This window comes from Staurois parvus, unplaced genomic scaffold (genome assembly GCF_062004578.1).
Source record: "Staurois parvus isolate SC_StPar_1 unplaced genomic scaffold, SC_StPar_1.0 ptg000362l, whole genome shotgun sequence".
Classification (NCBI taxonomy): domain Eukaryota; kingdom Metazoa; phylum Chordata; class Amphibia; order Anura; family Ranidae; genus Staurois; species Staurois parvus.
The window spans coordinates 5,423,676-5,447,672 of NW_028318158.1; the positions used below are offsets into that span (position 1 = coordinate 5,423,676).

A 23,997-nucleotide genomic window follows, 5' to 3' on the forward strand; every position below is an offset into this window, starting at 1 on the left:
TTGCAAATCCTTTGCAGTCAATTACAGCCTGAAGTCTGGAACGCAGAGACATCACCAGACGCTGGGTTTCATCTCTGGTGATGCTCTGCCAGGCCTCTACTGCAACTGTCTTCAGTTCCTGCTTGTTCTTGGGGCATTTTCCCTTCAGTTTTGTCTTCAGCAAGTGAAATGCTCAATCGGATTCAGGTCAGGTGATTGACTTGGCCATTGCAGAACATTCCACTTTTTTCCCTTAAAAAACTCTTTGGTTGCTTTTGCAGTATGCTTTGGGTCATTGTACATCTGCATTGTGAAGCGGCGTCCAATGAGTTCTGAAGCATTTGGCTGAATATGAGCAGATAATATTGCCCGAAACACTTCAGAATTCATCCTGCTGCTTTTGTCAGCAGTCACATCATCAATAAATACAAGAGAACCAGTTCCATTGGCAGCCATACATGCCCACGCCATGACACTACCACCACCATGCTTCACTGATGAGGTGGTATGCTTAGGATCATGAGCAGTTCCTTTCCTTCTCCATACTCTCTCTTCCCATCACTCTGGTACAAGTTGATCTTGGTCTCATCTGTCCATAGGATGTTGTTCCAGAACTTTGAAGGCTTTTTTAGATGTCGTTTGGCAAACTCTAATCTGGCCTTCCTGTTTTTGAGGCTCACCAATGGTTTACATCTTGTGGTGAACCTTCTGTATTCACTCTGGTGAAGTCTTCTCTTGATTATTGACTTTGACACACATACACCTACCTCCTGGAGAGTGTTCTTGATCTGGCCAACTGTTGTGAAGGGTGTTTTCTTCACCAGGGAAAGAATTCTTTGGTCATCCACCACAGTTGTTTTCCATGGTCTTCCGGGTCTTTTGGTGTTGCTGAGCTCACAGGTGCGTTCCTTCTTTTTAAGAATGTTCCAAACAGTTGTTTTGACCACGCCTAATGTTTTTGCTATCTCTCTGATGGGTTTGTTTTGTTTTTTCAGCCTAATGAAGGCTTGCTTCACTGATAGTGACAGCTCTTTGGATCTCATCTTGAGAGTTGACAGCAACAGCTTCCAAATGCAAATAGCACACTTGAAATGAACTCTGGACCTTTTATCTGCTCATTGTAATTGGGATAATGAGGGAATAACACACACCTGGCCATGGAACGGCTGAGAAGCCAATTGTCCCATTACTTTTGGTCCCTTAATAAGTGGGAGGCACATATGCAAACTGTTGTAATTCCTAGACCGTTCACCTGATTTGGATGTAAATACCCTCAACTTAAAGCTGACAGTCTGCAGTTAAAGCACATCTTGTTAGTTTCATTTCAAATCCATTGTGGTGGTGTATAGAGCCAAAAATGTTAGAATTGTGTTGATGTCCCAATATTTATGGACCTGACTGTATACCTAATCCATGGTTCCCATGTGACCTCAAATTTAGAGGTATTATTGTTAACGATACTCGTAAGTTTATCATTTTATCATGATCCAATTAAGTTTTTGTTTGACCCTGTCTAGCGGAATAGATGACTGTTTCCAACTTCTAGCTATTGTAATTCGTGCTACTAACAAAATATAAAGAATTAATTTAACTGATTTCTTGGGAATATCAGTGGGCAACAGATGAAATAGAGCTACCTCCAGAGTTCTGCGAATATTAATTCCCGTTACTGAATAGGATTAGATCTTTTAGTCCAACTCCAGACATTTTTTTTTTTGCTTTAGAGTGGTGAAGAGTTAGACAAAAATAAAAACCTGAAAGATATTTTTTTTTTTGTGACCCCACTATATACATTTTCTCTCACTTCCTGTTCCTGTGACACCTGTACATGTACACGGGAGCATTTGTCACCAGGACAGGAAGGAGCAAGCAATAAAACATTGTCAGAAGTTCTAACCCAATCTCTGCATTTGTCTTTTTGTTGGAGAGATTTTTCATCACATTCTGCTTGTCCTGTAATATTTCACTTTGTTCAAAATGTGTTAAAAATGAAATAAAAAAGTTTGGCTGGAGTTGGGCTTGAAGCTGGCCAGGCCGTCTGAGTGTGCCAGTCGAGGAGACAATCTGCCCATTCTCTGTTGAACTGGTACCCTCTTATCCTTTTTGTACATGGATATGCCTAATTTGCCCAATCCTTCCTTGAGTTTCAGATTTGGGGTGGCATCCGGCTATTATTATCGCCATCCTTATGGTGGTCCAGTGACCTCCTCGCTACACAGAGCTTTATCCTTTCCTAAATTCAAATAAGTTATTATAGGGAGACTTTAAATGAAACCCCAGCCTTACCTTAGTTTTGCACAGTTGTACAAGTGCCTCTCCTGTACTGAAATTGCTTACTCAGATTTCTCTGCACACCGTGAGCTTCTCAAACGGTACAATTAAAGTTGCAGCAATTGAGATGGTGTATGCCACATCAGCACCATCTAGCTATTTCTTCCCCAACATTACTGTTCCTGATCTGTCCCTTTTTTATTTGATTTTAGTTTTTATCAATCATGGAGGCTCAGCATCACATGTGGGTGTTGGCTAGGGTGGTCTGCATGCAAATGCAGTCTGTCTAGGGTGCCCACTACTCCAGACTAACATCCATCTATCAAGGCATTTTGATATACAGTCATGGCCAAAAATATTGGCACCCCTGCATTTCTGTCAGATAATGCACCACTTCGCCCAGAAAATTTTTGCAATTACAAATGTTTAGGCATTCTTATGTTTTATTTATTTTGTTTGTATTGGTGTGGCACAAAAAGTGGAGAAACAAAAAGCCAAATCTGACACGTTCCACACAAAATCCCAAAGATGGACTGGACAAAATTATTGCCACCTTCCAAAAATTTAAAAAACCATTGCATTCCAAGTTTCCAATGCTCCTATAATTTGTAATTAAACTCCCCTATATCAGTTAACAGGTGCTGACAATATAGAAATGACACCAGCAGCCAGTTAACCACTTGCCTACCAGGCACTTATACCCCCCTTCCTTACCAGGCCAATTTTCAGCTTTCAGCGCTGCCGCACTTTGACAATTGCGCGGTCATGCAACATTGTACCCATATGAAATTTTGATCATTTTTTTCTCACAAATAGAGCTTTCTTTTGGTGGTATTTAATCGCCACTGGGCGCTTTACTTTTTGCGCTATAAATTAAAAATTGCAAAAAATTTGGAAAAAAAAAAAGTTTCTTTGTTTCTATTATAAAATTTTTCAAACAGGTAATTTTTCTCCTTCACTGATGTGCGTTGATGAGGCAGCACTGATAGGCGGCACTGATAGGCAGCACTAAAGGGCACTGATAGGCAGTACTAATGAGGTGGCACGGATAGGCGGCACTGATAGGCAGCACTAATGAGGTGGCACGGATAGGCGGCACTAATATGGAGCACTGATAGGCGGCACTAATATGGAGCACTGATAGGCGGCACTGATAGGTGACACTGATGATGGGTACTGATAGATGGCACTGACTGGCATCACTGCTGGGCACTGACTGGCACAACCGCTGGGCACTGACTGGCAGCACTGCTGGGCTGCACTGGTGGGTGGGCACTGGTGGGTGGCACTGGGGGGCACAGGTGGGTGGGCACAGGTGGGTGGCACTGCTGGGCACAGGTAGGTGGCACTTCTGGGCACAGGTGTGTGACACTGCAGAGTGGCACAGGTGGGTGCACTGCTGGGCACAGGTGGGCGGAGCTAGTGGGCGCACTGCTGGGCACAGGTGGGCGGAACTTGTGGGTGGCACTGCTGGGCACCGATCATCAGGGCACTGATCATCAGTGCCCTGATGATCGGTGCCGATCCTCGCTCTGACAACTGCCGGTTCTCGGCAGTACTTTCCTCACGATCTGACAGCGTGAGGAAAGTGCAGCCGAGAACCGGCACTTGCATTTCCCTGTGATCAGCGTGTCATTGGACACCGCTGATCACGTGGTAAAAGGCCGGTATGATTGGACTTTTACCACATCTCGTGATCAGCTGTGTCCGTAGGACACAGCGATCACGGAGATCGCCGGGTGCGTGCCCCCTGGGGCGCGCAGGAGAGCGCGTTCTGGGGGGACGTCATATGACGTCCACCCAGAACTGGCCGGCCGCAGTGAAGCCGTCATTCGGCTATCTGCGGTCGGCAACTAGTTAAAATGGTGAAACAATTGACTCAACCTTTCTGTTTTGTGTCTCCTGTGTGACACATGGAGCAAAGAAAGAGGAGCAATGAATTGTTTAAGGATTTGAGAACAAAAACTGTGGAAAAGCATGGACAATCTCAAGGTTACAAGTCCATCTCCAGAGATCTTAATGTTCCTGTATCTATTGTGTGCAACATTGTCAAGAAGTTTACAGCCCATGTCGCTGTAGCTAATCTCCCTGGATGTGGACGAAAGAGAAAATATATATAAAAGTGCAGCGCTAAAAATATATAAAGTTGTCATACATAAGAAACACAATAATTAAATGTGAATAAAAATAGTCCCAGCAAAGGTGACTTGGAGTAAAAGTGCACACTAACCAGACGTGCACATTAAAAGTGCAATGTAGAGATCATAAGGCTCATGGGGTAATCAGAGTAGAATTGGTGTTCCCTTGGTCAGAGAAGATCCCCGGGTGGTGCAGAGCTGGGCAGGAAGAAAACCTCTTGATAACCGGGAACAGAACAAACGTTGATCCACCAGAAGAAACCCGACTCCTCCAATGGGCAAAAAAACGTATCTGAACTTCTCACCGGCTGGATATGATCAAAGACTGCAACTAAGGATTGTTTGAATGGTGGCTAAGGAACCTTGATCAACTTCCAGACAAATTCAGGCATAGGGTACAACTGTGTCAGCTCGCACTATGCGTCATCATCTGAATAAAAGGGATGCTATAGTAGGAGGACCCCACTGCTGACACAGAAACATAAAAAGACCAGATTGCAGTTTGCCAAAACTCACCTGAGGAAGCCAAATTCCCTTTGGGAGAATGTGCTGTGGACAGATGGAACAAAATTACCGCTTTTTGGTAAAGCCCATCATTTTACTGTTCTCAGAAAAAGAAATGAGGCCTTTAAAGATAAGAATACAATCCCTGCAGCCAAACATGGTGGAGCTTCACGGATGTTTTGGGGTTGCTTTGCTGCTTCAGGCACTGGATGTCTTGACCGTGTGCATGGCATTATGAAATCTAAAGACTTCCAAAGAATTCTGGGGTGCAATGTAGGGCCCAGTGTCAGAAAGTTGGGTCTCTGTCAGAGGTCACAGCAGGACAATGACACAAAGCACACGTCAAAAAGCACCCAGAAGAGGTTTCCGACAAAGCGCTGTAGAGTACTGAACTGTCCTGCAATGAGTCCAGATCTCAATCCCACCAGTGGAGAGATCTCAGAACAGCAGTTGGAAAAAGGAACCCTTCCAATCTGTGAAACCTGGAGCAGTTGGCAAAAGAAGAGTGGTCCAAAATTCCAGTAGAGGTGTAAGAAACTCATTGGTGGTTAGAGGAAGCGTTTGATTTCAGTTATCTTTTCCAAGGGGTGTGCTTCCAAATATTAAATTGAGGGTACCAATAATTTTGTCCAGTCCATTTTTGGGGTTTTGCGTGGAATGTGTCAGATTTGGCTTTTTGTTTCTCCACTTTTTTGTGTCATACCAATACAAACAAAAGAAATTAACATGAGAATGCCTAAACATTTGTTATTGCAACCATTTTCTGGCCAAAGTGGTGCATTATCTGACAGAAATGCAGGGGTGCCAATATTTTTGGCCATGAGTGTATTCATATCTCCTCCCAAGAGCCCAGCATTTTGGGTGAGGAGTACTGAGGCAGGATGCTGTGATGTTTTCAGACCGTTATGTACAGCACCCTTCTGAGTCCATCCACTAGCCATGATCTGTGCATCCATATAGAAGCCCAGAAACCTAGTAAAGATTACATCTCTGAGTCTACAATCGTGTATGTTATTGAAAACAGATTTCGCTTCACTTTTATTTTTTTGCTTGTGTAATTTGAACTTTAAAAAATGATTTCTAGTCTTTCCAATGAAAGAGTTCAGCAACAGCTGCCAACTGGCTCACTTTTTATTTTTGCAGCTTGTTGCTCGCACAGCTGAAAGGACCTTGGCAGAAGAGAAACGAGAATGTGCAAACTTAAGACAAAAGTAAGTCCATCCTTGTTTATGTTGATCACTGATGCTTGTTTATAGCGGGTCTGAGATTTTTCATAATTGTCAATCTCTTCCTAATTCCAGGTTAATTGAAGTAAACCAAAGGGTTACAGCTCTTCAGAGACCATCCATTGTAAAACCAACTCCTGGGAGACCTGAACACCAACTCCCACCAAGGAGAGGTAAAAGGCCAAAGTCTGAGACCACTTCTCATCAAACTCCCTTAAGAGTGATTTTTCTAATTTCCTACACCAGTTCTTTTTCCCCTCAAAATCTTAATGCACCCTGTCCATTGTGCTCAAATTGAATGTATCATGTTAAAATGGTAATCTGGCTGTACATTTTAAAATCTGAATATAAATCTACTGTTATCTCCTATCATAAACTATGTAATAAGAGGGCCTAACTAAAAAATCTATTGACTCACCTTCATACTACATAGTTGTTGGTAAATGTAAAATCAAATCAATGTAATGTGCATGGTCCACTTAAGAGGTCAACTCGTTGATAAGTAAACGTGTCACAGTGTGCTATTGTTGCAGACAAAGGCATTCATGTATTCTTTGTAGTATATTTTTCCTGAATTGTACATCAGGGAACACAGCTGACTGCTGGGGTATAAGGCCTGCTCCTAGGAGGATGGACACTATGCATGGGTGGAATATTGTAGATCTCATATTGAGCAGTACCTCCCACACTACAAGTAAAAAAACCCACAGTCCCACAATTAAAGTTCAGAGAACCTTCCTTGATCTACGATGACCATAACTAAAATCCACTAAATTGCATCATCAAAAACAGTCCTATCCCTACAAAGCAATTGAATATTCTGTATGATACAATATGAAATACTATTTTTCCTTCTGTGTCTTTATAACTGCAGGTGCCCTGAGCAGAGATGGCTCTTTTGGTCCATCACCAGTGAGTGGGGGTGCCCCATCTCCTCCCATTATGATGGATGTGTCTGTTCGATCAGCTTCTGCTAACCTTAACAGATCAGAGGACTTAAAGGGAAATATTGGTTAGTATAATATTTCTAAATTTACAACTTAAAGCCGAAGTCTAGAATTTTCACAGTAAATGAAAAATGTACCAAGACTGTTTTTTGTGTGTTGTGTTTTTTTTTTTTTTTTCTTCTTCTTCCAGCTAAAGAAAATAACTGGCTAGCTGCAGATTAAAAAGGCAGGAGTGTAATAACATGAAAATGTAATTGCGCATATATATATATATATATATATATATATATATATATACACACACACTAGGCTATTCATGACTGTGGGTTACATGCCACCTTTAGGTGAATGCACACTGGCCGACCAATCGGACCCCCCTATATAACCCCTTCTACACAGTACGTCAGTATTTTTGCCAGTGTCTGTAAGGTGGACGGTCTCTGAAAGTGTTGCTTACATTCCAAGGAGCTTACCTAAGGTCTGGATGAGTTCCCTGGGGAGTCATGGACTTCCATCAAATCCATTTGGATAGCTGCTTAGCCAAGATGGATGGTACCCGAGCCTCGCTGGAATAAAGGGAAGAGTCCTCAGGGTTTTGCCTGTAATGCAGCCTCACGGCGCTGGACCCTGCGTAACGGAACCCTGTGCAGTGGAAACGGACCAAGGCGTTTTTCCGATATGGTGCTCTATAGATCTGAGGCAGTGGCCCCATTTAAAAGGGGACCAAGTCCTTGAGGGTCTGTATGACAAAACACGCCGTGATGGGGAAGATTGGTACCTGACAGAAGTCAGGACCTGCGGTGGGATTGGTGAGCTGCCTCTGTACTTTTCTGAAATCAGTTTGTGGCTTTGGAGGTAAAAGAGAGGTATATTTCTGCTGCAACGGTCCATGATACCATTAGGAGTGCTCACTGTGAACCTGTGTTGGCCGGGGGGGGGGGGGGGGGTGCGTACGGTACCACACGGTGGAGGTGTGTACACACGGGGATCACGCGCGTATGCTCAGTAAGGGCCAGAAATTGAAGTCAGCCATGTTTATTTGGCATCCTGTACACTCGTGGCTGGACTGCTGCTGGACGCTTTGCCTGGTAGGCTATTCGGTGGGGGCATGTGAGTACTCCCCTTGGTGGAGACAGTAGGCCAGTCAGTCGGAAAGGCCCAGGGAGCAGTGGTTGCAAAGAGTGTTTGTTTACCACACTACTTGCATAGCTGTATTGGTCCCTGTGTTGCTGTTCTTGGCACACAGGGTAGAAGCACTTCGCGAACTAATTTCTTCCAGAAAGCAGAGTGGGGGAGGCATGGCATGAAGGGTCATTAATGCACCTCCGTCAGGTCCTTAGGAGCTTAGTCCAAAGTCCTGCTGTGATATACTCTCCTGAAAGGCCAGAAGCAACTGGGCAATCTGAGCCACTGTGGTTGTCTGGCATTTTGGCTACTACTGGTGCTTCAGCATCAGCGTATGTAACCAAGGACAATCTTGCTTCAGCCTTAGCAGGATTAGAGGATATGATCGCAGCAATGATTGCCTCTGTTTCACAAGGGAGCGGGAGAGGTCCCCTTCACTAGAGCCACCAATCCTGGAGCAGGAATGGGTGCAACTGGAGAATGAGGAACTGGAGGAAGGTCAGGCAGTAGAATCTCTATTGGAGGGGTCACAGCCTGAAGAGAAGCAGGCAATGTCTGCATCTCAATCTCAAAGCTTATTGGTGCAAGACCTACTACATGGTATGCTCTGGTTTCAGGCTATCTCCAGTAGGAAGCTCTGAGATTATTTATTCCTCTCTGGGCTCTTTGAAACCTCCAAAGAGTGTTCAGGCCTTTGCAGTACATCCTCTCCTAGAACAGATTATTTATGCTGATTTGGGGTTACCCATGGAAGAAAAGATTAAGAAATTGGGTATACCTGTAGTGGATGCGGCTGTTTCATCCCAGAATAACTCTCTTAACGTCCTGTAGATATTGTCCAGGTCTTTAAAGTTCCAGCAGATAAGAAACTGGAATCTATCCTTAAGGCCTATTTCTCCCTGGTAGGTTCTGCCACACAGCCTGCAATGACAGCTATTGGCGTCTGCCAGAGTCTTTCTGACTGGGTCAAGCGCTTGCTTGGAAGGTCTTCAGGGCAGGGGGATTATCCGGCCGAGGATGTGGACAATGATCCACATGCTTTGTTTTGGCCTGATGATCTTAAGGATTCAGTTCTGCAAATTTCTCGCTTGGCCCTCTTGTCAGTACACATGTGCTGAGTTTTGTGGCTAAAGGGTTGGTTGCCAGAACTGCAATGCAAAAAATTTGCAGGTTTTCATTTTCATGGAGAATGGCTGGTTTGGGAAGATTTGGACAAGTATATCCAAAAGATTTCAGGGGGAAAGTTCTCTCCTACCCTGTTTAAACGGGGATCCAAGCACCCTTCTTTTAAGGTGACAGGGGCTTTGGTTGTTGGCCCTTCTTCTACCAGGCAGTCATTTCGCCACACAGAGGTCTCAGCCTGCAGGGGTAGAACTCAGAATCAAAACCCGAGGAAGCCCTGGGTTCAAAAGTAATTCAAGGCAGATCCAAAATCTGCATCCTTATGAAGGAGCGCCCCCACTCGTTCGGGTGGGGGGAAGGCTTTTGAATTTTATTCCTTTCGGGAGGGTTCTAATCCAAGACCAGAGGGTAATTTCCCCGATTTCTCTGGGGTACAGACTAGAATTTCGAGTCTTCCCACCCCCTACCCAGGTTTCTAAAATCAAATGTACCGACGAATCCAGAGAGGAGAAGAGCTTTGTTTCAGGCATCGATCTCCTATTGTCTTAGGGGATGATCACAGAGGTTCCAGCAGACGAAAGGTTTCAGAGTTTTATTCAACCTGTTCACAGTCCCAAAGCCAAATGGGGGATGTGAGGCCCATTTTGGACCTTAAGGGGCTGAATCAGTCTCTAAATGTCCGGTCTTTTCGTATGGAATTGGTTCGGTCAGTAGTGGCCTCATTACAGGAAGGAGATTCTTTAGCGTCCATAGACATCGAGGATGCATACTTACATGTGCCGATATTCATTCCTCACCAAAGATTTCTGTGGTTTGCAGTAGGGGCTTAGCATCTACACTTCATAGCACTACCGGTTGGACTTTCCTCGGCTCCCAGAGTTTTCACACAAATTTTTTCTCTGGTGTTGGGGCTGCTCAGAACTCGGGGAGGGGTGTATTGGTCATAGGCTATGTAGACGATCTGTTGCTCAGAGGTCGGTCTGACCTGGGCAGAGATATATGTTCCAAGTTTATCAGCAGTGTTCATTCCAGGGGTGGAAAATTGGCAGGTGGATTATCTCAGTCATCGACAGTTGATTCCAGGGGAATGGACTTTGCATCCCGAGGTTTTCAAGGGAATCTGCCAGCAATGGGGTTGCCTGGACACATAGATCTATTGGCATCCAGGTTCACCAACAAGGTCAGTCTTTTTTTGTCCAGGATAAGGGTCCCTCGTGCGGCAGGGGTAGATGCCATTAGTGATTCCTTGGAACCAGTTTTCACTGATTTATGGCTTTCCTCCGATTCAGCTGCTGCCACATCTTACGCAGGATTCAGGAGGAGTCTAGTCCAGTGATACTTCTTGCCCCGGCCTAGCCCAGGAGGGCCTGGTACGCGGACATAGTGAAGATAGCAGTAGACGGGCCATGGTCCCTGCAGTGTCGGCCAGACTTGCTGTCTCAAAGTCCTATATTACACCCAGCTTTACGTTTGCTAAATTTGACGGCATGGCTATTGAAACCCAGATCCTAAAGGATAGAAGAGTATCGGATTCTGTCATCCCCATCATGTTGGGTGCTAGAAAGGTAGTCTCTAGGAAACATTTATTAAAGGACTTGGAAGGCTTACATTTCCTGGTGTGAGGTCCGGAAATGACACCCATGAAAGTATGCGATTGATAGAATTCCGTTGTGTCAGCATTAGATTTTTTCTTTTCCAGAGGCCCATTGCGTCTCACTCTTTGGATCACACTTTTTTACAGGGAGTAATGCATATTGCTCCTCCTGTCAGGTTACCTTTGTGTCCTTGGAACCTAAACTTGGTTTTGGAGGTTTTGCAAAAACCACCATTTGAATCTATTAGATTCCACTGGTTCTGTTGACTTGTAAGGTTTTGTTTCTAGTGGTAATCTCTTCTGCAAGAAGGGTGTTGGAGATGGCAGCTCTTTCTTGCAGAGAACCATTTCTGGTTTTGCATCATAAGGTGGTGTTATTTAAGGTGTGCGACTTCAATGGACTTTTTTTTTTACCAGAGGTGGGTTCTAGTTTTTATCTTAATCAGGACATTGTTCTGCCTTCATTCTTTCTTTGGCCTCAGTCAGCAAGAGAAAGATCCCTGCATACCTTGTATGTGGTACACGCTGTAAGGGAGAATCTTCTTGAAGGTGACAGCACAGATCAGGAGGTCAGATGCTCTGTTTGTGCTGCCAGAAGGGCCTAGGAAGGGGCAGGTGGCATCCAAGGAGACTTTCACATTGGATCTGCCAATTGATCATTCAAGCCTATGGTTTGAAAGGTAAGATCCCAGCCTTTTGGGTGAAGGCAAACTCTACCCGGAGTGTGGGGGCATCATGATGGGCAATCTGCCATCAGTGGTCAGTGGCTCAGGTTTGCAAGGCCACTATATGGTCTTTGGTCCACACACTCACAAGGTTCTACCAGATGGATGTCAGAGCCGCAGAGGATTCTGCCTTTGGCCGCAGTGTTTTACAGGCGGCTGATTTGGTACTGAGGAATTTTTGACGGTGGCTATCATGGTGTCACCCTCCTCTCAGATTTCTTTATTGCCGTAGGACATCCCACATACAGTCAGGTCCATAAATATTGGGACATCAACACAATTCTAACATTTTTGGCTCTATACACCACCACAATGGATTTGAAATGAAACTAACAAGATGTGCTTTAACTGCAGACTGTCAGCTTTAATTTGAGGGTATTTACATCCAAATCAGGTAAACGGTGTAGGAATTACAACAGTTTGCATATGTGCCTCCCACTTGTTAAGGGACCAAAAATAATGGGACAATTGGCTTCTCAGCTGGTCCATGGCCAGGTGTGTGTTATTCCCTCATTATCCCAATTACAATGAGCAGATAAAAGGTCCAGAGTTCATTTCAAGTGTGCTATTTGCATTTGGAATCTGTTGCTGTCAACTCTCAAGATGAGATCCAAAGAGCTGTCACTATCAGTGAAGCAAGCCATCATTAGGCTGAAAAAACAAAACAAACCCATCAGAGAGAGCAAAAACATTAGGTGTGGCCAAAACAACTGTTTGGAACATTCTTAAAAAGAAGGAATGCACCGGTGAGCTCAGCAACACCAAAGACCCGGAAGACCACTGTGGTGGATGACCGAAGAATTCTTTCCCTGGTGAAGAAAACACCCTTCACAACAGTTGGCCAGATCAAGAACACTCTCCAGGAGGTAGGTGTATGTGTGTCAAAGTCAACAATCAAGAGAAGACCTCACCAGAGTGAATACAGAGGGTTCACCACAAGATGTAAACCATTGGTGAGCCTCAAAAACAGGAAGGCCAGATTAGAGTTTGCCAAACGACATCTAAAAAAGCCTTCACAGTTCTGGAACAACATCCTATGGACAGATGAGACCAAGATCAACTTGTACCAGAGTGATGGGAAGAGAAGAGTATGGAGAAGGAAAGGAACTGCTCATGATCCTAAGCATACCACCTCATCAGTGAAGCATGGTGGTGGTAGTGTCATGGCGTGGGCATGTATGGCTGCCAATGGAACTGGTTCTCTTGTATTTATTGATGATATGACTGCTGACGAAAGCAGCAGGATGAATTCTGAAGTGTTTCCGGGAATATTATCTGCTCATATTCAGCCAAATGCTTCAGAACTCCTTGGACACCGCTTCACAGTGCAGATGGACAATGACCCAAAGCATACTGCAAAAGCAACCAAAGAGTTTTTTAAGGGAAAGAAGTGGAATGTTATGCAATGGCCAAGCCAATCACCTGACCTGAATCCGATTGAGCATGCATTTCACTTGCTGAAGACAAAACTGAAGGAAAAATGCCCCAGGAACAAGCAGGAACTGAAGACAGTTGCAGTAGAGGCCTGGCAGAGCATCACCAGGGATGAAACCCAGTGTCTGGTGATGTCTATGCGTTCCAGACTTCAGGCAGTAATTGACTGCAAAGGATTTGCAACCAAGTATTAAAAAGTGAAAGTTTGATTTATAAATATTATTCTGTCCCATTACTTTTGGTCCCTTAACAAGTGGGAGGCACATATGCAAACTGTTGTAATTCTTACACCGTTCACCTGATTTGGATGTAAATACCCTCAAATTAAAGCTGGCAGTCTGCAGTTAAAGCACATCTTGTTCGTTTAATTTCAAATCCATTGTGGTGGTGTATAGAGCCAAAAATGTTAGAATTGTGTCGCTGTCCCAATATTTATGGACCGGACTGTAGTCATGAATAGCCTGCTCTGTGTCCCATGATGTATGATCAAGAAAATTGGATTTTTTTCTACATACTTACCTGTAGAATCCATTTCTTGGAGTACATCACGGGACACAGAGGTCCCTCCCCTCTTTCTGTAATTTCATTGCTTGCTATGAAAACTGAAGTACTTCATATGTAGGAGGGGTTATATAGGGAAGGACCTCCTCTCTGATTGGTGAGCCAATGTCCATTCACCTATAGGTGGCATATAACCCACATAGTCATGAATAACCTGCTCTGTGTCCTGTGATGTACTCCAAGAAATGGATTTTTATAGGTAAGTATGTAGAAAAAATCCAATTTTCTTTGTGCTTGTCCAGAGACGTGCTGGTAGGTTAAATGGCTCCTTTGGCCCTAATGTGTATGTATGAATGTGAATTAGGGACTTATCAGGTCTGCTGTTCTCTTTGCTATTGATGTTAGAGATGTCATATGTCAAGATCCATTGAGCTTTCTTAAGCCTTCAGGAAGATGTGGCCTATGAGTCTAGCAAGGGATTGCCCTGTAAGGAAAATAATCTACACGTAGCATAGCTTTCAAAGAACTGCTGATTTGTCAAGGACTGTTCGGTCCAGCAAAGACCTTTGAAGATGTAGATGTTGGTGCTGGTGAAGTGTGATGGAGCCAGCATTAAAGGGACTCAACAATGTGTTGAAGACACTTGTCAATGAAAAATAGTTGTTTGGTCACGATATCAATAGACATGTTTGTTGCAAACTGAAGACAGTGTTCAGGTTAAGATCCCTCATAACTATAAAGCATGTTAAAAAAAAAGTACTCTGTAGAAGCAATAAAAAAAAAAGAAAAGAAAACCAACATAAAAGAAAATTGTATGATCAGGATTACATATCTCATGAGAAGGCGCTCAAGTACTGCACATAAGATTTGGGATCCTCAGCTTTCCTTGGATCCCACAGTGGGGCCCACTGATGCAAGCAGCATACACTGCTTGATTTGGTGTTTTGTTTTTTTTTGTCATTCAGCTTGCAATCTATCAGATCCCTTCATTCACACAATTTTTTTTCTTATACAGGGGTGGGGGCTGCAATATAAACAGATCCTGTATTTTTATGCCAGGTCCCCAATTAGCCGAAAAAGCCAATTTGTAGTTGCTATGTGTAACAGCACTTTGCTAGGCTGTATACATTAATAAAGCGCTTTCTGTGATTTATAAGATGTATTTAGCCTAAGTTAAATAAATCATATAAGGTCTTTAAATCTGTCATTTATTTTAAAAAAAACCTTTGCCAGGAAAAAGAGATTTCTTTTCTTTGTAATGTGAATTTTCTCATAAAGAAATTATACTGCGGCTTTTATGTTAGTCTTCTAATCCCTTGAACCCCCAGTGACATCCAATTTATCTGAGGGGGGAAAACAATCAGGCACACTTTGGCTTGCTTCATGTACATTTTGTTTAATACTCCTTTATGATCTCACCCAGAAAGCTTGTAGAGGGACTCTTAAGTAATAGTTGTTTCTCTTCCCATTACTTGTGCTTTGTCTGGCAAAACACAGACCCATAGGGAGAGCTGGGAGCAGCAAATAAAAGCTGACCGCTGTCCCTAAATAGCAAGCATTTCATCAGTGGAGGTCAGGAGGAGGTTGCATTTCTGAATCACTGCTTCAGTATCACTTTCATTGAATAAATCATTCATTTCTTCCTGCCACATTTCCTAATATTCGTGCTGGAGCTTTTATTAACGCCATGTGTTTCTTCTTGTAACATAACATGGGAATCTAGAGTCAAAGTTCTGGTGTGCCAGAAATTCTCATGAGGCTCCACTAAGATAAGAGTAAAAATCTACCAGGGAATAGGCATGTAGTATTTGAGGTACAGTACAGGCAATGCAAGCTGTATGAACAGCACACAACCTTGAAAGCGGACAGTATCTTACCCATAATTTTAAAGCTGATTTCTAGGCAGTTATTAGGGACAATTTAATAGTTACATATTGATTGATAAGTCATTAAATGTATTTTTTAAGTGCAAGTAAGTGTAAGTATCTGAATTTGACTTGCTGTCACCCTTTTTCAGTCATTGTACAACAGAACTCAGACTGAGAGATGGAGAAGCAGCAGCAAGAGCCAATCAGTTATGCTGGAGTGCTTGTGTGTTAACAAGGGACATGATTATAGGAAGAGAGAGCAAAGTGGCAGAGCACTGAGCCCATCAATCTGCTGGTTCTCTTTTGAATGTCCAGCTGCAGCAGAGGAAAATCAAGTCTCCTTCCATATCAGACAGGCCCGTGTTTAGTGACAGACCTGTGTACCTTTCAAGACTGGATAAACCATTGTTTATTTAGCTGTGTGGTTGGAGTTAAGCTTTAAATTGTTAGCAAATACCTCTTTTAGAGAATTCTTTTCAGTTCCTGTCCTGAAGGAATAACCGGAAGTCAGGTAGATATTAAAACTTCATAAATGAAGCAGGAGGCTACTATTAACATGAGAATTTATCCTTTTTTTTTTTTTTATTTGAATCAAGTTAAAGTACACCTGTATGAGAGAAATATGGAAAGTGCTTACATTTTGAAAATACTGGTTGGGTCTGGCTTCATTTTGAGTCAATGACCAAAGTCAGGCAGCACATAAAAGTTTCTATTCTGGTTCGGGTCAGGGGCTCCCAAATTCAAAATCCTCAAAACTTGTAAACTCGCATTTTTAACAAATGTGTATCAGCTGCCACTGTTGATTCATTTTTCCTCATGACAAGAAAACTATCAAAGCATGATTGTTTTTTTTTTTTGTCTAAAATTGTTATGCTGCATATGTTTCATATATGTATCCTGCAGGTGGAATGGATGCTCCCTCAGGCACCAGACGTCCTCCCTATGACATGTCTGGAAGAACATCGGCTCCTGGTCAGTGCATGTGGTTCCTTAATGACGCCATCCTTTGGTCACTGTTTTCTAGCCAACTTTCTCTCTCACTCTGGAAAGTTACATTAAAGCTGAAATTAGGTTAGCTTGTGAAAGGTGCCTTTTGGTAGATCCCCCTTCTCTGGTAAGGACCCTAATGCTTATTAAGTCTGTAAGGCTATAATAAAAAAAAGTGCGTACCTTATTCCTCATTGCCTAGACAGCCAGTGATTTTCTCAACTTCAACAGTGTGGATGGAGCTTCGACTTTCGTACATGCAGTGCAGGACCATTCATTGTGTGTGATGACCATGATGGATCCATGATCAGCATTCCATAACCGTACAGAAACAATGACTGTACTTGTACACAGGAGACTGGAGCCTTAGACTCCTCCGGTTTACAATCTAGATTAACTTTGCTCTCTCACATGCCCTATGCTAAGTATACGTTAATCTGTGTCCTCCCTTTCACACTGTGTGCAGTTTGTGGAATTTCACAAACATCTTTCAGACTGGGATCTCACCAATGCCTCCAGCTCTTATTAACAATTAGGAACTGGTCAGAATGGTCTTAGATCATGAGGTCACTATATAGTCTGTGACATAGTCATCACCTGCAGTCTGATAGGCCTTATTCACAAATTAAGCATTCAGATGCCACTGCAGTCTAAAGATGGCAGTCTGACTCTGGTTAATGCTGTAATTTTCATACAATTGCAGTGTTAAAAAATGTCTTTATGCATTTCTTAGCCTATAGTAAAAAAAACCAGAAGGGTTTTAATGTACAACATTAAAACTATATAAGAAAATTATTAATGTAGGTAATTTGTCCTAAATTGATCTTGCTTAACTGATGAATGTCATTGGTGCTAATTGTAGCCAAGACATCTAGGTTTCTATGACTTCTGATCACAACGATCCTTATTTTATTGTCCCATTTGGCACTCATTCTTTTCATATATATAAATAAAGAACCAGCGCCACGGAAATTATATAACACAGTAAGCTGCAAAACCTAGCCTATAAACTTATAGGATTTATAAAACTTCAAAAAAATATAGGTTGCGCTTAAATACATGCAAAAGTATAACAAGAAAATAAATAACAAAACCATAAGAAACAATGTTATAAATCAAAATAAAATCCAGCAAAAACGAAAAAGTCCAAAAGTTCAAATAATCAATGTGCAAAATAATTCATCACCAAGTGAATCCACCACCAAAAATGGTTAAATAGAACTCATCAGAGTAATATGCTGATTGTTGAAAAACCAGCATATAGTACTTGTTATTCAGGGTGAAATAAATAATATGGTGACAACAACACTGAAGAAATGAGGGATGAACTCCAACAGATGATGTGCTGCAAAGTAGAAAATCCACTACAAAGGTGATTTAGTATCCAAACTGAGAGATGATCATACCGTCACTCAAAAGAAAAAAGTGAACAATCATGGTGCAGTATGTTTTAAAAAGCATCATACTTTAATAAAGAAATGCACCTACAAGCAAGGTGTCCAGACTGACACCAGTGTAAACAGCATGTATAATGAATATATGGGACTCAGACCCAGCCAAACATGCACATGCAGCGTGCAGACAAACCAGGAGTATTCTGAACCTCACATCCAAAGGCACCGCCCTAAGCTTTTCGTCATCGACGTCCACAGTTTTTGAGTTCTATTTAACCATTTTTGGTGGTGGATTTACTTGGTGATTAATTATTTTGTACATTATTGATTATTTGAACTTTTGGACTTTTTCGTTTTTGCTGGATTTTATTTTGATTTATAATATTGTTTCTTATTGTTTTGTTTATTTTCTTGTCATACTTTTGCATGTATTTAAGCGCAACCTATATTTTTTTGAAGACTCATTCTTTTCACCCATATGCAGTTTTCTGTGAGCCTGTCAAGCAATGAATGTTAGCTGCAGATGACAACTAGGATGTCTCCAATCATGAGATGAGTCAAAAGACTATGAGAAAAAGGTCCATATTTACAAGCGCAAAACTTTTTAATTCTATGCTCATAAGGTAACATTTTCACAAATGCCATGCCTCCTGTCTTAGGTGACATTACCCTCTTTCTTTTAGTGGATCTGGGGCACACCACAGCTGTATTGAACAGCGGCCCTAGGACATCTTCTCCCTCTGTGGATGGATTGGTGAGTAGTTTTGACACACATGATCCTCGTTTTCTTATTACATTTCATCCTGTTTCTGTTTATGTGTACTACTCTCTAAATCCTTTTCTTCTTGTAAAATAAAAAGCCAAACCCATCCATTGAGTCCGAGGCTCCCATTATGTCTGCTAGTTCTCAGCAGTTCGAGGAATCCCCAGCAGTGAGTATAAGAAGCTGTGCATTGGTTTGGGTGCTCCCTTAATGCATCTGGTGGGGAGCAGGCGGTACTAACATTGCATGGACTGAACCATTGTGCCAAGATGGCAGAGCTTTCTCTTCTTTTTCTCAACTAACAATACCTAGAATGACTTCTGGGGACATCATCTCTAGTCTGGGTTGTTCTATTTACCATTTATTCTTTTTTTGGTGGAAATATGACTTGTTTTAATCACTGTCCAACTTCTTCAAAACCAAAAAAGAGGGTTAACAACTGGTGAAATCTGCCTTTTTTAGATTGTGGCTTCATTCCATAACATGGGCTAGTAAAAAGTTTGTGGCCTGCATAGGAAGCGTTGGAACACCTAAAATGATAAATGCCACCAGTGTTCAGTGTGTAGAAACAAAGTAAAGATATTAGCCGGCTTTGCTTAAAGCCTATTTCCAGGCACCTTAACTGAACATGAATTCCTGCAGGTATGCATTCAGTAAAAACATTGTGTATTTTATAAGCAACTAGTGTAAATATCTGAATTTGACCTGGTTTTAGGCTTCTTCAGTTCCCTGTACAGCAGAGCACAGAGTGAAAAATGGAGCAGCACAGTGAGCCAGCCAGCTGTGCTGCAGTGCTTGTATGCTAACGGGTAACATGCTGATAGGTGCAGAGGTCAGAGTGGCCAAGAAATGAACTCATCAGTCTGCTGCTTCCCCTTTTTTGTACTTAATCTGTGTATTAAGCTGTTTGTCTGAAATTCAACTTTAAACCTGTAAATACTGTTGGTGGACATGACTGCTTGTACATAACTGGTCACTTTTGGAGTTTTGTGGTTAGAACAATGCTCCAGGGAATTCATTGGGGGTTGGGGCAGATGACGCTAGTGATTCACATAAAGCTAGACTAGATGTACCTTGCATCTATGGTTGGGTCTCGGGGATAGCAGATCGATTTCCACTCTGGGAGCTTTTTCCCTGAGTGATTAAACTGTACAGCCTATTAAAAGCTGAAAAGTTCGAATTTGTCTGCCATTGTGTTGTACTGTTCTCTATTAAATTTGTCCTTTTCTTTTGTTTGATCCTGTTGTGGGCAAAAAGACTCCACTTGTGGCTCCTAGTGAAAATTCCTAATGACTAGGATTGGTCAGAGATCTTTAAGAGATATTGACTTTTGTGACTCCGTAACCATTAAAATGGCTTTCCTTAACAATTGGACATGGGATATTCCAACTAGTCAGAAAATTGGGAGAGTCACAACAATCACTTCTGATGATCTGAAGTACTTCATTGCTCTGCTGATAATCTCTGTGTGGCTTGTTGGATTCCTGGATTTTACAGGGATTTCTGGCTACTCACAGTTGGCTCCTAATTTCTTTTTTTTCTAGCCATCTGTACACAAGGATAGATGGCGTCATATAGGCTTGCTTTTTTGTGAGACCTTTTCTGCTAAAACTCCCAGTGGAACCCCTTATATCCTAGGCTCTGGTTATGGAAGAGGGTTAATTTTTGAGATTACAGTCTATTGTAGCTGGAGTACTTCCTGCAGTTTAAAGTAGAACTCCCCCAGTTTAGTGTACATCCTTTCCATGCCTCAGTGTTGAGATGAATGCATATATGCATGTGAGGGAGTTATGTCATCCCAGTCAATTGATGTCTGATGATGCCAAATGCAGAAGACGACCAGGCAAAGATGTCAGCACCAGCAAAGGAGCTCAAAGTCGTTGCATCGCTGGAGTGAAGGTAAGTATTGGCAGCTTTTATTCTGCTTACGATTGGTGGCATGTGGCCAGTGTGTTTACTTCTCTTCCTAAAGCAAACTAAACTTTTTATGTAATTTTGGATGTAGCAGGGAGTGGTTGAACCTCCTTATAGTTTCTGTCAGATATGAAAGTGATGGGAAATCCCTCCAAAATTAACAGGGCAGGAATCTGAAAGAAATTGTGGCTCTTCCTCCATCTGTCCGGCATGAAGCTAGTTAACCATGACTTGCACAGGTATTTTAAAAGATTGGTGAAAAGAGAGACTTCCCCATTTCCCTTAGTTTGGTCCTCATTGCTCCATCTCAGGAGAGGATCAGTGCAAATCCGCCAACTTTCTCACTGACTAACCTCACAGAGCTGCCAGTGCCTCCCTCCCACCCTCTTCCTGTGCAGTTACATTTATTACAAATTGAAAGATCTTTAAAGATTGCTACTACAAGAAGTCACATTTTATGGAACAATGAGTCATTTTAAAACTGAACTCGGGGCACAAACAACACACCAGTGTTCAATTGATTATATATTATGTTCCCTAAAAAACAAGGAAGAAAGTTGCCATGACGGGTAGTTTTTTTCTTTCCAGGGAATGAAATATATAACTGAACTATGGTAAGTTATTTGTGCCACAAGTTGGGCTTTAAAGTGTATGTCTGGGCACATTTAAAAACACATTCAGTAAATCTTCAATTCATGTACATTTCCCCATGTTTGGTCTCTTTGATGCAAGTACAGAAAAATACCTGGTAATCTGCCAGAAATCAAGTGAGATTCCAACTTCCTGCCCTGACTGGTTCTTCTGTCTGTACTAGAAACACCTCGCTCACCATTATGTTATGTCGATGAAGTGAGGATGAGGCATTCCATAGTGCAATAGAGGAGGGCGGACAACACTGCATGACATATCCATGCAGCAGAGGCAGAGTTAAAAGCTCATATATAAAACATGGAAAAATGTGCATGTATTACAGAGATGTATTGAATATATATATATTTTTTTTATTGTGCCCAAACATACATATCAGGGCTGAGAAAAATATGGAGGTTTAAGTTGCTGATGTCTCCTCAAAATTAGTTTCTAATTTATAATTTATCATTGACCCAAAACAGGCAATGCAGTAAGTCAGTCTTGGTCTGATCCTTCTGGGTCTATGACTAAGAAAGTAATACATTCCATTGGATCACTACAAGAGATCAGGTATTTAGCATTCTTTAGGGGAAGTTAGCAGTAGCAGCCCTCATGTTTATGTCAGTTTTCTTTGAACATATTTCATCCCCGTATTGCAGTGCAGCATGCTCGTGGTTAATTGGCTGGCCTGTTTAACTTCCCTGAGGTTGTGTAATGAATGTGGCTGACTTACTATGTCAAGTGGTTTTATATTTAGGATATCCAGGTGGATAAGACTTGTACCATGGTTCTTGAGTGAGATTTGTTTTATGTGTTTCCAGGTTATGCCTGTAGCTAAAGGTCCGCCATCATTTCCTGGCACTCCAGTGATGAACTCCCCAGCAGGTGCTCCTATGATGTCACAACCTCCTAGCCGTCAGATTGGTCCAACTCCGCCAAGAGGACATTTCGGGTCCCGATCACTGCCTCCAGCACAAAGTAGGAATATCATAGTAACATTCTAAAGCTGGCTCTCTAAACATGTTATCCTTTTTACACATACAGATATTTACCGTTTTGGATGCATTTGCCTTTAACATCTTAAATAATCTTGTACTGAGCACTGTACGCCCTCACTTCCCTTCCTCAACAAATATGAAAGCTAAGGACTCAGATGCAAACGTCTGTCGTTTTAACACAAAGACAAAGCAACACTACTCAACTAACTTCCAAACCCCTGCAACTTGTTCCTCCAATGTTCCAGTGCTTTGCCACATTAGAGCTTGTCTAGGTTCCCCAAGCAGATATCGATTTAAAAGAGTCTAAACCCTCCAATCCTTTACAGCCAAGGAAACTCATCTTAGCCTGTGTTTGATCTGCAGTTGCCATGGTGCTGCATGTGTGATCAGTTATGATATCAACCATATGATGCCTTGACAGTTTGGCTGATCGCACAAACAGCTGTGAAAGTTATTCACGGTATGTCTATAATGCAGTTGTTTTGATAACCAGGTACATAGGCGAGTGTAGCTCCGGTTTAAGAGTCATAGCACTCTTTAACTGCAAAAGCTACTTTTACTGCTCTGTGTCGTGTTGTGATGCATATTAAAATAAAGAATTTAACAAAAAAAATTCATAGCAACTACACTCAGGCATCTGAATCAATAAAGCTTTTATAAGATCACAGACTGCTCTAAGTCATATCTTCCTGTAAGATGTGTTTTCCCCCTTAATTGTACAGGTAAGGGAGGCAGGAGGGGATATCTGTCCTTACGTGTCAGCATGGGATTATCCAGTCAGGGCTTTGTCTTACAGGAGAAGTCTGGAAATAAAAATAAACAAACATACAGACCTCTATGGCTGCAGAATTGCTGTGATGCTGCAGTTCTTCCCCCTTGAACTGAACGATCATATGACCACTGATCTCTCGATTCTTGGGTCCACTCTGAGATGAGAGCGATGCCTGTCAGTCACCGCAGACTTTAGCCTGTTGTCGGCTGATTCTAGGTCACAGGAGAGCACAGGTAAATTCACCCTGAAGAGAAGTGTGACCAAAAAAAGCAGTGAGCATGCTTCTGTTTAGCTTTAGGCTAAAGAAAAATGGGGTAATCTTTAATCTCTTTTGTGCTAGATGTGCATTTATAAATATATATATATATATATATATATATATATATATATATATAAATATATATATATATAAATATATATATATATAAATATATATATATATAAATATATATATATATATAAATATAAATATATATATATAAATATATAAATATATATATATATATATATATATATATATATAAATATGTGTACGTACATACATACATGTACGTACATGCAGTGAGGAACAGAAGTATTTGAACACCCTGCGATTTTGCAAGTTCTCCCACTTAGAAATCATGGAGGGGTCTGAAATTCACATTGCAGGTGCATTCCCACTCTCAGAGACAGAATTTAAAAAACAAAATTCAGGAAATCACATTGTATGATTTTGTAAAGAATTTGTGTTGCACTGCTGAACAGCTGAAGTATTTGAACACCTAAGACAGCAAGAATTCTGTCTCTCAAAGACCTATTACTGTGCCTTTAAAAAGTACACCTCTACTCCACTCATTAATCTAACTTAGTAGCACCTGTCTGAGCTCTTTAAAGACACCTGTCCACCCCACAGTCAGTCAGACGCCAACTACTACCATGGGCAAGACCAACGAGCTGTCAAAAGACACCAGAGACAAAATTGTGGACCTCCACAAGGCTGGAAAGGGCTACGGGGCAATTGCCAAGCAGCTTGGTGAAAATAGATCAACTGTTGGAGCAATTGTTAGAAATGGAAGAGGCTACAGACGAATGTCAGTCTCCCTCGGACTGGGGCTCCATGCAAGAT

The 23,997-nt window shown here is 42.0% G+C and overlaps 1 protein-coding gene across 1 annotated transcript in view; it reads left to right on the forward strand.

The window, feature by feature from the left end:
• Positions 1-23,997, forward strand: part of MIA3 (MIA SH3 domain ER export factor 3) — a 136,359-nt gene that overhangs the window by 102,998 nt on the left and 9,364 nt on the right. The window contains exons 23-29 of the mRNA XM_089684996.1: positions 6,036-6,103; positions 6,194-6,291; positions 6,993-7,130; positions 16,338-16,406; positions 18,499-18,569; positions 18,676-18,747; positions 21,944-22,100. Of these exons, the coding sequence (XP_089541122.1) occupies positions 6,036-6,103; positions 6,194-6,291; positions 6,993-7,130; positions 16,338-16,406; positions 18,499-18,569; positions 18,676-18,747; positions 21,944-22,100 (673 nt within the window). The remainder of the gene's footprint in view (positions 1-6,035; positions 6,104-6,193; positions 6,292-6,992; positions 7,131-16,337; positions 16,407-18,498; positions 18,570-18,675; positions 18,748-21,943; positions 22,101-23,997) is intronic.